The following is a 13,375-nucleotide window of genomic DNA, read 5'->3' as shown; positions in this document are numbered from 1 at the left end:
GGAAAAGAGTTTAGAAATGCTTCTTAATGTCCCTTTTAATTCTTTAATGGAAACAAATGCAAATTTGAGTGCAATTGGCTGTTATTTCTAGCATAATGTGAAATCATGTATAGGACAATTATTTTAATAAATGCTTCTTAAATTGTCCTTCAATGCTTGCACTATTTAATTTCTTAAATTATAAACTACAAAGTATTTATGTAATTAGTCATTAGTTAAATAATTAATTATTCCAAATAAGCTGCACCAAAATTTAAAGCAGATAAGTTATTTGTTAGAAAGTAGCGTCTCTTAGAAATAAAAGGAGAGGGTAATATATAATGAGGTGGAGGAGGGAGGTAGGCAAATAGAGAGGGATACCTAGGGAAGGGGAGGGACACATTAATGTATGAGTTTGCAGAGAGGAAGAGAGAGAAACTGATATATATTACAAGTGAGGGAGGGGATGAGGTGAGCGATACAGCAAGGAAGGCGGGGTTTAAAATAAATATATAAGGAGGTGAGGAGAGAGAGGAGACAAAGAGGGAGAAGTCGATTGCTATGTTTTGAGAGAGAATGAGAGAAAAAAGGAAAGAAAGGTGATGGATGCAATACGTGTTTAGTAAAGAAGGCAAGTGATCAGCGAAGACAGAAAGCATGAGAGGGAGGGGCACTGTAATATATAATGAGGCGGGACGAGAGAGACTGTTAGCTACAGAAAGAGAAGGCAAACGATAAATACATTTACTAATAGAGGAAGGGTAAGAGGGGCGGAGTCAGTCCACATTATATGAGGTGAGAGTGTGAGCGATAGAGAAAGACTGTTGTGTGTGAGAGAGCGTTTAATGAGAGAGGGAGAGAAGAGGTAAGGGATGCGGAATATATAATGAAGTGTGGGGAAGTACAGACTCAGAGCAAGGATAATAACTCTTACTACATCCCTTTTTGCTTTAAACTGTCTTCCTTTCTGTTGTGTCTGATAAAATCTGTTTTATTGCGCTAACTGTACAGATTTCCTAATAGGATTTAAAATAACACATCGAAGTGTTTATAACACATTATCAATAAATATCCAACACTTTTCTCCATCACTGACTCGTTTTTCGTTTGACATCTCACAATTTCGCTTTTTTACACTTTCGTTTCCTAGTCTTCAATTAGTTTCTAGGGAACACAAATTAAGGAAAAGTATTAAGTTAGCCTCTCTCAGTAACACACAACACACGCTTTCTGTCTCGCAACCCCCATCAACACATGCATACGTTTATGTCCATTTCCTCTCTCTTTCACTTTATGCTGCCTTCAAAGACTGTCAATTTTCACCTACGAAAATAAATTTTACTGAATTTACCGAACGCTGTAACTTAACAGTTGATTAAAAGTGACATTTCTCCGAGTTATATCGAAGGACCGTCTATATGTGTGTATGTAGTAGTTGAGAAATGTATAAGAATTATAAATGTATTATTATCGGAGGATTGAGAGAAATTCATGTACAGGACATTTAACCAGGTATCAACAGAAAGTAGGAATCACGTTCAATGCGCATGCGCATCTCCTCTGAAATATTTAAGGCAGTTAACTCTTCTTTTGCCGTTTACTATATTTATGTTTCTTTGAGCATTAATGTCTGACTGTATTGATTCATTCTACCGGATCTTGTTACACGTCGCTGTTCACAGTGCCCTTCCAGTTCTTTCTTGATTGGGTCATTCTTTGCCATTGCCATCTTCGCCCAAATATTTCAACTGTCTTGATGTCTTCATCAAATCATTCTCGCAAAATAATGTCTTAACTAGACATGTTTCTATTGATATGAGAATGTAACTATATAAATGTGACACTTCATAAGAACGATAAGCATTATAACCTCCGTCTAAATTCGGGGGTTAATTTCGTAGGTTTTAACCACAGCAACAATTAATCCATTCGTTGTTGCTCTGGTCTTTAGGCTGTTATTTACAGTTGGTTGATCATTCTTGATGCCACGCTCTTTATTTGCCACCTACAGCATACAGAAATATGGTTGACTGTCAAAATTCCTTCTATATGAAACAAAGAATCACCAATCAATAAGTCTAAATTTATTCGTACATGGAAACAAATACAACAGTTGCTGATAACAGCTTCCCTGCTTTATATTTTACATCGCTCCATCTATATTTACATTCTTGAGATAACTTACAGCTGTGATATTTTTAATACAAATAATTTCTTACATAATATTGGCTATAAACACACTCACCAGTTGTTTGTGTCTATTTCACACCGATCAGCAGCCTTCTCAATTCTATCGTGAAATATATTTTTGGTGAATATAGTCAAACGTGAATAAGTCTCGAAAAAGGAAAAGAAATGGAATTTAGACAATCAACGACCAGTGAGTGTACCATTAGGCTTCAGAAATTACGACTTCACCCGATTTTTTTCAACCTCATGCAGAATATTCATATACGGTGTATGTAGAGTGTTATTGAAAATGAGGAAAGTTCATTTTCGTTTTGTTTTTAATTGTTGGGAATTAATTAAGAAAAGACTTCTCAGAGATGACTCACAATATCACAGAAGAATTCTTGTATTAGCAATAAATACAGAAACTATAAAAAGAAATAATTGCAGGGTTTTGATCCTAAGTGTAAAGATAAAAATTAAGATATATCTTTCACTCTTTTATTAAATAGTAACCGCTTACAACTATAATAATAATTACAACAAAATGAATTATAGAATTTTATTGTAGATTTAAGCAAGCTTTAACTCTAAACATTAATATTTGTTTAAATGTTTGCATATATATACAGGTATGAGATGTATTTGAGGCCTTATTTGGTAATCTCAGAAAACTGCTCTTATCTGACAAAAACCAAACACATATTAATAAAATCTTGTTCACAATTTCTCAATAAGCTTTCTTTTCAGATTGTTCTATGAATCCCCTTTACCCCCAAATTGCAGGCCTTTTGATTTTGATGTGTTTTTAACTGTGTGGCTGAACTATAAATACTACTATTGAACACATGGCGAGTTTGGTTATACAGTTTGAAGTAGCCAAAGAATTGGTAGGTAAACCCTTGCATTTACTAACTCAAAATATCTCAGCTATTTGAAAAGCAAACTATACTTTGTGTTCAATCCACCAGATGGATCTTTTTTTGTTTACCCCATAAAAGTACATGAAGGAGAAAAAACGTTATGCAGCTTTCAGTAATTAACAGTTGTAAATATACGTCTTGCAATTATAAAGATACTTCAATGACAACTTGTCAATACAAGGCAAACAGAAAATCCAGTCTATAATCGTTTTGTTTTTTAATCACCCATCTCTCCTAATTCATTTGATTCCTCATTTCTCATGGTTAGTGTTTCATTTTTTAATTTTTTTATTGCCTTCTTTGTTAAAACTTTTTATTTCTGTTAAATGTTAATTACTTTCATAATACTCAATATAAAGAATGTGCTATTCAATTTAGAGCAATATAAAATAGCTTGTCTTAATTTAATATTTTATTCAACTGGAAACCCATTCATATTTCATTTTAGCTCCAATATTTCAAGCTCTTTTCTTTTATTTTAGGCTTACTTCTTATCCTGTATTTTTCCAGGTTTATCAAATATGTAAGAATATTTTTATCCCTTCCTCGCATTTTTCATTCTAGTATACCTCATATTCACAATACCCAAACATATACATAGATATCTGCACATAAAGTATATACATATGTAGAAATACATTCAGAAATATACATATACATACACACACTCAGACATATTAAACACAAAATAGACTGCAGTTACTGCAGAGAAAACATTCTCACTTATGGTAAAAAAAAAAAACTGTGTAAAAGCATCATATCTGTCCAGTGCTGCCACATGTTGGGTTCCAAGACATCAATGTTTCTATCTCTTGAGCCACCAAAATTGTAAAATACCAAAGGAGGTCTATTCTGGACAGACGTAATCAAGGTGTGGCTGTAACTAAAATACATTCAGCGAGAGTAGACAGAATATAAATTATCTTTTACATACCATTTTTAAATCACTCTGGCACTCTAGTCAAATCCCTTACACACACACACACACACACACACACACACACACACACTCATATGCACAGAGAGAGAGAGAGAAAGAGAGGTAACTATACAGTTTACCATTAGGAAGGTGAGAAATGAAAGAGATAGACAAATAGAGAGGCGTTTGCTGTTATCCCCACGGATTTTGAACCTTCAAAAGTAACTGAAAGGTAACTTCGAATATTGATGTATTTTTTCACACTGAATCCCAGTTTGTGATTAATTTATTCGGGAAACATTTTAGAAAATTGTTACAGAGGTTTAAAACTTGGTCATATTTCCTAATCAGAAAACACGATTTGTACGTGATAGCTGTGGAAGCAAACATTAGAAGACAAAGTTTAAAACAAATTGAATGAAATATGTGAGAGATAATATATACAGAGAGAGAGAGACAGACAGACAGAAAGAGAGAGGGAGAGAGAGAGAAACATAAAAAGTGTGGTAAATTAGTAGAGAGTGGCTGATGGTGACAGAGAGAGAGAGTAGATCTAAAAGTTGAGTTATTTCTTACAGAATATATATTTTTTTTTATTGTTACCTACAGATGACTTCCCCTTCGAGATGATAATTGTCTTTTTTTTTATTATTATTATTTATGAATGATTTTGTTCAGGATGCAGATTTGTAAAGTGAAATTCATTTTTCTGGAAAAGTTTTTCATGGCTGTTTGATATAATCCATATAAAAGGCACATTGATATGATGCCTTTAAGGAACAAACAATTTACACATCACAAGTTCAGGGTCTGAAATTTTGTAAAGACAAACGTTGGTCCAGAGTGTGTTCAGGCTTAATTTCACAATATTTTATGTCATCTTTCAGAAAAAATCTTCTGGAGCTGTCTTATGACCATGGTGGAAGCTGAGGGTGGCTACTTTGAGTAAACTGCTGCCTCCCAGCCATAATCTAGTTGATATTTTGGGGTCTTTTAGTATACTTTTATTTTTGGATGGGATACTGCGGTTTGTGTTATTTTAATGCAAACTGTCAAATTTAAGCCAAACACCCTACATGTATAAAGCCACATGTTGTTAAATTCATCATAAATAGAATAAATGACACAAGAAATAGATCACAGGTGAACTGGCTTTTGTTTAGAATTATCAGCTAAAGAACTATTTCGAGTTGTTAATACATAAAGACTGAGTGTAGTTGTTGTCCATCATGTAAATATCTCTGATAAGACAGGATAAGAGAGAAACGTTACATCTGTAACATCCAGCAAGTAAAGAGACATCTTTATGTCTCTGACATTACTGAGACAAGACATGTTGCCTCTGTTACAGATGTCAAGTAAAAGAAAGAGAGCATTCTATTTACTGCTCCGTTTTTATAAAAATTTCTTAGCTAAGCTAGGTCAGAGTAACAAAAGATATTTTATAGGTTATCTAGGCTGAAATGAATTTAACCTCACATGTAGAAGAAGTGGATAAGTTTATCAAAGTGGAACAGAGTTGACAAAGGATAGTGAGAAATCTCCCAAACGCTTGTCAGTTTAATGAAAATCATCATAATTTGGATAAATCAAAACCTTTCTCTGCAAAGTTTAATTTAAAGAAAAACATTATTCAGAAACTAACAAGGAATCAGCCTGATGTGGGGCACTAAACTACACTTATGTCACACGTACTTCCTTTGTGCTTTTTTCTTTTTTGTATTTGGGGGTCATTTTTTCTGTATATATTTGACAACTTTACAATATTCCTGAGCATAAATAAAATTAATAATGTAAGTTATTGTATAATATATTTAATGAGTGAAGCATTTAAAATACAATAAACAGGAAATATGCTGTAATTACAGGATGCGTTATTCAATAAAGAATAATGTGTAGGGTTATGAGGAGGACAAGATTTGGTATAAGAGGTCCTTACACCATGGAAAGTAGATACATGAGTGGGAGGTGAATATTGGAAAGAAACAAAAAGTCTCAACTACAGAAACTAACCTTTTCCTTTCTCCCTCGTATGAATATCTTTGTGTTTTGTTAAGTTACTATTTTGATAGAAGGATTTGCCACAAACGTCACGATGATACGGTCTCTCTCCTGTATGACTACGTTTGTGTGTAGTTAAGACACTATTTTGAGTGAATGATTTATCACAAATATCACAATGATACAGTTTCTCTCCTCTGTGAAAACGTATGTGTGCTGTCAAGTTATTACTTGCGGAGAATGATTTACCACAGATATCACAATGATATGGTTTCTCACCTGTATGAATACGTTTGTGGGAATTTAGGTTACATTTGAGAGAGAAGACCTTTTTACAGATGTCACAGTCACAAGACAATTTTCTTTTCTCTTTCATTTGTTCAGAGGAAATCAATTCTTTAAGCTTCTCTCTCTTTTCCATTATTTTCCTCTCAAATCCCAGTTAAAATATTTTTCTTGTTTTATTCTTATACTTAATTCCTTACAAATACTTCTGCTGTTGTATTTCAATCCAGTGTTGCCTTTTTCTAGCAGCAATTACATAAATTTATCCAAGTTTCATCAGCACAGAAGCTCCTCTTCTTCACACTCCAGTCAGTGTTGTTCAGAAACTTGGCTAATAGTATTATTTCAGAGCAAATGTTTCACAGGAATTCTACGACAGAATTGCAGAAACAATGTCCTACTTCTGTTTTGTATAATATTTTCTTTAAGTCTTCATTAAAATGGTAAATACTGAGGCCGTTTCTTCTGTTAAATCAATGGCATCTGATGTTCTGAAATTATATGGAAACAACAGTGTAAGATACAGAGGCTATGTCAAAAATACAGATTCATTTCTGTTGAGATAAACTGTAAGAATAAGTATTTAACAGCTGAATATTTTAATTTATTAAAATTTCCATCACAGAATCTTGTGTGAAGCTTACATATCCATACATATCCATACATATCCATACACACACACAAGCATCAATGCATACATATGCGTGTGTATATGTATTTATACATGTTTGTGTCTGTGTATGCGTGTGTATTTATCTGCTGCGTACATGGATCTGTTCCTGCCTTTCTGGGAATTTACATATATACATACATATCGGTGCAGGCAAGAAGCAGGCTTCTCAACCATATGATACTGGGTTCAGTACCACAGTGTGGCACCTTAGGCATGTGACTTCTAATATAGCCTCGTCCCAAGAAAAGCCTTGTGAGTGGATTTGGTAAGCGGAAACTGAAAGAAGCACATCATATATATGTATGTATGTGTGTGTGTCTGTATTTGTCCTATCCTCACTGCTTGACAACCTGTGTCGGTGTGTTTACCTCCCTGTACCTTAGCAGTTTGGCAGAAGAACCGATAGAATAAGTACTAGGCTTAAAAAATAAGTGCTGGTCTCGATTTGTTTGACTAAAATCCTTGAAGGGGGTGCTCCAGCATGGCCACAATTAAATGAGGGAGCTAAATAAAAGAATATATATAAATTTCTACATGTTAAATCTAATTGCATTTTGGATGTACGCTCTTCTTTATGCATCACTACTGACTTTCTCATTGGAAATGCCTTCCCTATAATATTGCACAAATGTAATTCTTTTCCCCCAAATAAATTGCACTTCATATTCCCTGGATCCAATAAAGCTCTAAGATGTTATTCACGCACTCAACCAGGAGTCCACTGCATCTTTTAGTAGAAACAGCTGTAAGACACTGAAGTCCATAACATATCCATCTTTTCCCTTTGTCATCCTTCATCATCATCATCATCGTTTAAAGTCCGCTTTCCATGCTAACATGGGTTGGACGATTTGACTGAGGACTGGTGAAACCAGATGACTACACCAGGCTCCAATCTGATTTGGCAGAGTTTCTACAGCTGGATGCCCTTCCTAACGCCAACCACTCAGAGAGCGTAGTGGGTGCTTTTTACGTACTACTGGCAGGAAGACCACTCAGGCAGTACTGACATCAACCACGCTCAAATGGTACTTTTAGCGTGCCACTGGCACGGGAGCCAGTCAGGCAGCACTGGCATTGACAACACTTGAATGATGTTTTTTATGTGCCACCAGCACAGGAGACCGTCAGGTGGTACTGGCATCAACCACAACAATGATTTCACTTGCCTCAACAGGTTTTCTTCAGCACAGTTTATTACCCAATGACTGAGGGATACTCTTAAATGGGCTGGTCATACTACGCTGGCACAGGCCATGTTTACAGCCTCACTTGGCTTGCCGGGTCTTATCATATATATATATATATATATATATATATATATATATATATAATGGGCTCCTCTAAGTTTCCATCTACCAAATCCCCTAAGAAGACTTTCCTCAGAAGTAGAAGTCACTAGTTCAAATTAACATGTAGTGGGGTGGAAACCAAGGCCATAGATTTGGAAAGCAAACATCTTAAGCACATGACCATCTAAACTAATTAAACAGTAATATTTTACTAATCCTTAATTTTCTGATTATTTTCCTGAAATCAATTATTTAACACAAATTTAAACATTCATCTGGATTTACATATTATAACAACACCCTCTGTTTGTGTTTACTAATCATGGAAGGTGGAATTTCAAAAGAAAAGTCCCATACCTCAAAGCAAAGAAGAGGATAATCTTTTTATTTTTAATCATCACTATTTAATGTCCACTGTCCATGCTAGAATAGGGTGAAAGTTGTGACCAGAGATGGTAAGCCAGGGAAAGGGGGTGCACCAGACTCCAGTCTGATTTGGTAAGGTTTCTACGGTTGGGTCTCCTTCCTAATGCCAACTACTTTACAGAATGTGCTGGATGCTTTTATGTAGCACCACATGGGCATTTTTACATGAACCACACAGGCACTTTCATGTGTTGCTCCACGGGTGCTATCACCTGTCTCCACACAGGGACTTTTACATGGTACCACCATGGGTACTTTACACAACCAGGTGTTCTTGAGTACATCCAGGTGCCAGGTGTGTCAGTCCTTTGTTATCTCACCTGAAAGGGTGAGCTTCCTGAGGTTGTTCCTCAGTATTTCATCCCACGTCTTCCTGGGTCTCCAATTTCCATCCACTGGGAGGACAGTACTTCTTTACGGAGCTGTCAGCATCCATCCTTGTCACATGACCAAACCAGCTCAGTCTCCTCTCTCTTGCACACAGCAACAAATTCCTCTTCTGCCCAACTCCTCTCTCAACATACTTGCACTCTGTCAAACACGTACACTTACATAACACATCCTGTGGAGCATATTAGCCTCGTTCCTTTCTAACCTTCACTTGTCCTCTGCATTCAGGGCCCCTGTCTCACTACCATATATAGAATTGCTGGCCATAGACATGCACCATACAATCTTCCTTTCACTCAGAAAGAGAAACCTTATGTGGTCAACAGACGTAACAGCACACTGAATTTCCTTCATACTATTCTTATTCTAGCTGTCACACTCACTGTGCACCCTCCCCAACTGCTAATTTAGTCCCCTAGGGAGCAGAAATATACAAGGCAAATAACTTAATGTCTTACTAGTATTATCTGTACTATTAAATATCAGAGAACCGGCTGAGAGATCGAAAATGCCTCGCGGAAGACCGGCTGCTTGATATTAGAAGAATATTGGAATATTAGTGAATTATGCAGCAGTTCAAGACACAAAATGTTGGAATGGTGTGCGCGCCGTCGGCTTATTAGGAATAAGTTTACCTGCGACGATTGTTTAGTACCATGCGAACTTGTTAAAAAAAACAAACAAACACGTGTGTGATTTATTTGAAGATTACCGTTGACTTATTTATCACCTTTTCATTTCTATTTACTTTTTAAAATACACTAAACTGAAATATTACCAAATAAAGAATTGGTTTTCAAACATTTCAGAGATTGGAGTGTATTTGAGAATATTTCTCAAACGAAAACACAACAAACGACGGAGAGGGAAGAAGGTAGCTTCCATAGCTAGAAATAGCAGCTAAATCTCAAACAAATCATAGACATATCCCTTTCGTAGCTAGAAATAACAGCCAAATCCCGAACAGATCATAGACATCTCCCTTCCATAGTTAGACATAGCAGCCAAATCCCGCACAGATCATAGACATCTGTCTTCCATAGCTAGAAATAGCAGCTAAATCTCAAACAAATCATAGACATATCTCTTTCGTAGCTAGAAATAACAGCCAAATTCCGAACAGATCATAGACATCTCCCTTCCATAGTTAGAAATAGCAGCCAAATCCCGCACAGATCATAGACATCTGTCTTCCATAGCTAGAAATAACAGCTAAATCTCAAACAAATCATAGACATTTTTTCTTTCAAAGCTAGAAATATTCAACTAAATATCGCACAAATCATAGAATCTCTTTTTCGTTGCAGAAATAGCAGCCAAATCCCGCACGAATAAAGGACATTTCTCATTCATAAAACATAGAAAAGGCAAAGAATTGAGGCGCCAAAAAGCGAAAGTCTACAGAATTAAAAACATTGAATATTTTCATTGTTTAATACTTACGCAAATGTTTCATAAAGGATAATGTTGTTTATATGTGTGTGTATGTGGCAGTTGAGAAATGCATTATAAATACATATTTTAAATATTATAAATCTATTATTATTATTATTTTATCTATTTATTTGTTATATCTTTCTCCGTTTTCTTCCTGTTTAGACGAACGTTTCTACCTTTTCGGACAAAACCTTTTGTAACCTTCGTCCTGTCTTTGTCCTTACATGTTTTTGATTGATATTAGCCCCTGTGGCCAATAAATCTATTATTATTATTATTATTATTAAGGGGAGCCACCCCACCAGAAAACAGTAAGTAGAGCTTTTTCTCCTCTAATACTTTCCTTTTAAAAAAAAACATGGTAATTCTCAGAATCGGAAGCATAAATGTGAGAGGCCTCGGGTCGCCTTGGAAACAAGGTCACCTGTTGAACGACCTGAGGTGTTACAGTGTAGATGTAGCAGCCATTAGCGAAACCAGGCTCTCCAACCCGCAGGAACTCACAGCCCTTTTTGGCGGGTACGAGATTTTCCTATCTCCGTGTCGGCCGGGAGCGGGCGGTGGAGGTGCTGCGGTGCTATTTCGGAAAGGCCTAGACTTGAAAATAAGGGCAGTCTTCCTGGATCCGGAAGGTAAGTTGGTGGTCCTGGACGTCGATAGTAGTGATGGCGCTGCTTTCAGACTGCTGGCTGCCTACGCTCCGACAGGAGCAGGGCAGTCGGATTATTTCAAACGTCTGGAGGTTTTCCTAGGTACTTCTCGCACTTTAGTGCTAGTTGGGGACTGGAACGCTGTCCTAGACGAACGTATCGATAGGGTGGGTGCGGGAGCATCTAATAGGAAAGGGGGATGCAAGAGCCTCGCCAACCTGCTCAAACGCTTTCAGCTGTCCGACAGGTATCGACTAGACAACCCGAATGTGCCAATGTGGACTTGGACTAATCGCATCGGGTCGTCTAGATCGTACTTAGATAGATTTTTCTGTAGGCCAGCGGATAAGGATAGCATAGGGTGTCCACAATTCAACATAGTCGGCTACACGGACCACAAATTCGTGATCTGTACGGTCGACTTAGATAGGCTCCATAGACAAGGCCCCGGTTACTGGAAGCTAAACACGTCGACAACGGCGTGCAAAGCCTACAGAGACCGGATTAGTTTATTAGTTAAGAGGGCTTTAACCGGGGCAATCATCAACAACAACTGGTGGTTCGCCCTGAAGCGGGCAATTAGAGCAGAATCAATTAGGTTTAGTAAGGCTCTAGCTGTAGAACGTAAGAAAACAGAGCGGGATTTAGTTAACAAACTAGACGAGGCTCTTAGGACAGGCATCGCAACCGACGTGTTAGCAGCGAAGTTGGCCCTCGACCAACACTTTGATGCCAAGCATGAAGGCTGCGTTGTCAGAGCTAAAGCACTTTCGGTAAGCGGGGAGGGGACTAAGGCTGCTCGATGGGCCCGCGTGGTTGAGGCGAAGCGTGGGAACAGAGCGACCATTCGGTCTTTGGTGGACCAGAACGACTGCGAGATTTCGGGACCGAAGCAGATGTGTTCGGCATTTCAGCAGCACTTTGCTCAATTGTTCGGGATGAACGGTAGGACGGACGACGGAACAGACTTCGGTGTGTACCTAGACGGCCTGCCGCAACTCTCGACCAGCGAGCCCGAGTGCTGCGAAGGACCGATATCTGCCTGGGAAGTACGGGAAGCGATGAAAGGCTGCACGAGAGGTAGATCGCCGGGTTTGGATGGTCTGCCTTACGAGCTTTATACGTCAATGCCAGACTTGTTTGCGGGCGTCTTGGCAAACGTCTACTGCAACTGGCAACAAAACGGGAGAATTCCTGCTTTTGTTTGTCGGGGAGTGGTGGCTTTGCTAAGAAAGGACCCAAACAAGGGGGACATTATAGGGAACTTTAGGCCCATCACTCTGCTCAACACAGAGTTGAAGATCTTGGCCAAGGTGCTAGCCAAGAGATTGGCGCCTGTCGTGAGCAAACTGATCGGCAAGGCGCAGACATGCGCTGTGCCGACCAGGTCTATCCACGACAACCTCCATCTCATGCGCTACATCATAGAGAGAGTGGGTAACGAAGCTGGCGCGGGTGGGGCTTTGATCAATTTAGATCAGTCTAAAGCCTTCGATAGGGTCGACCATCGATACCTGGCAGCTGTTCTCAAGGCAGCTGTTTTCGGTCCGGTCTTCCGCGGGTGGATAGCTGCTTTATACAGCGGCATCTGCTCGGTCATACGGGTGAACGGCCATCTATCGGAACCGTTCAACATCTCGCGTTCGGTTCGCCAAGGGTGTCCTCTCTCCTCCCTTCTGTATGTGTTGACTCTCGAGCCATTACTGCGGAAGTTGGAGGCTTTGAGGGGCGTCCCGCGTGATCTGGGATGTGGAAGGAGCGTGTCTGCCTATGCCGACGACGTTACCGTGATGGTGTCGAGCCACAGGCATATCGACCTGATTGGCGAGACACTAAACGAGTATGAAGCGGTGACAGGTGCGAAAATTAACGCGGAAAAGTCAATGGGCTTGCAACTAGGCACCTGGAGGGGCAAGTCCATGCCGTCCAACAGCGTCGTAGGGCGCTGGACAGACGGACCCGTTAAACTGCTCGGGGTCTGGTTCGGTCCGGACCTCCAGTTGGAGAAAAACTGGGAAGAGGTGACGAACAGGGTGGCCAACCTCACCCAGAAATGGGCTGAGAGGAAGCTCTCCTTGAAAGGTCGAGCGGAGGTGGCGAATGCGTACATCGCATCCGTCATCTATTACCGTTTGACCGTCGTCCCTTGTCCCGACCGCTGGTTAACCAAGATAGTACGCTTGCTCTTCAACTTTTTGTGGAAGGGTCAGGTACCACTGGTCAGGCGCTCC

The 13,375-nt window shown here is 38.8% G+C and overlaps 1 protein-coding gene across 1 annotated transcript; it reads right to left on the bottom strand.

The window, feature by feature from the left end:
- Nucleotides 1–3,032: 3,032 nt before the first annotated feature.
- LOC149129038 (uncharacterized) lies at nt 3,033–7,555 on the bottom strand. Its single transcript, XM_089346815.1, has one exon. It carries the CDS (start codon nt 6,410–6,412, stop codon nt 5,999–6,001), a length of 414 nt encoding a protein of 137 aa, XP_089202941.1. The 5' UTR covers nt 6,413–7,555; the 3' UTR covers nt 3,033–5,998.
- Nucleotides 7,556–13,375: the final 5,820 nt, after the last annotated feature.

This window comes from Octopus bimaculoides, unplaced genomic scaffold, assembly GCF_046866305.1.
Source record: "Octopus bimaculoides isolate indiv1 unplaced genomic scaffold, ASM4686630v1 Z2, whole genome shotgun sequence".
In the NCBI taxonomy this organism is placed as follows: domain Eukaryota; kingdom Metazoa; phylum Mollusca; class Cephalopoda; order Octopoda; family Octopodidae; genus Octopus; species Octopus bimaculoides.
This window is presented reverse-complemented; position numbering and strand designations above follow the sequence as displayed.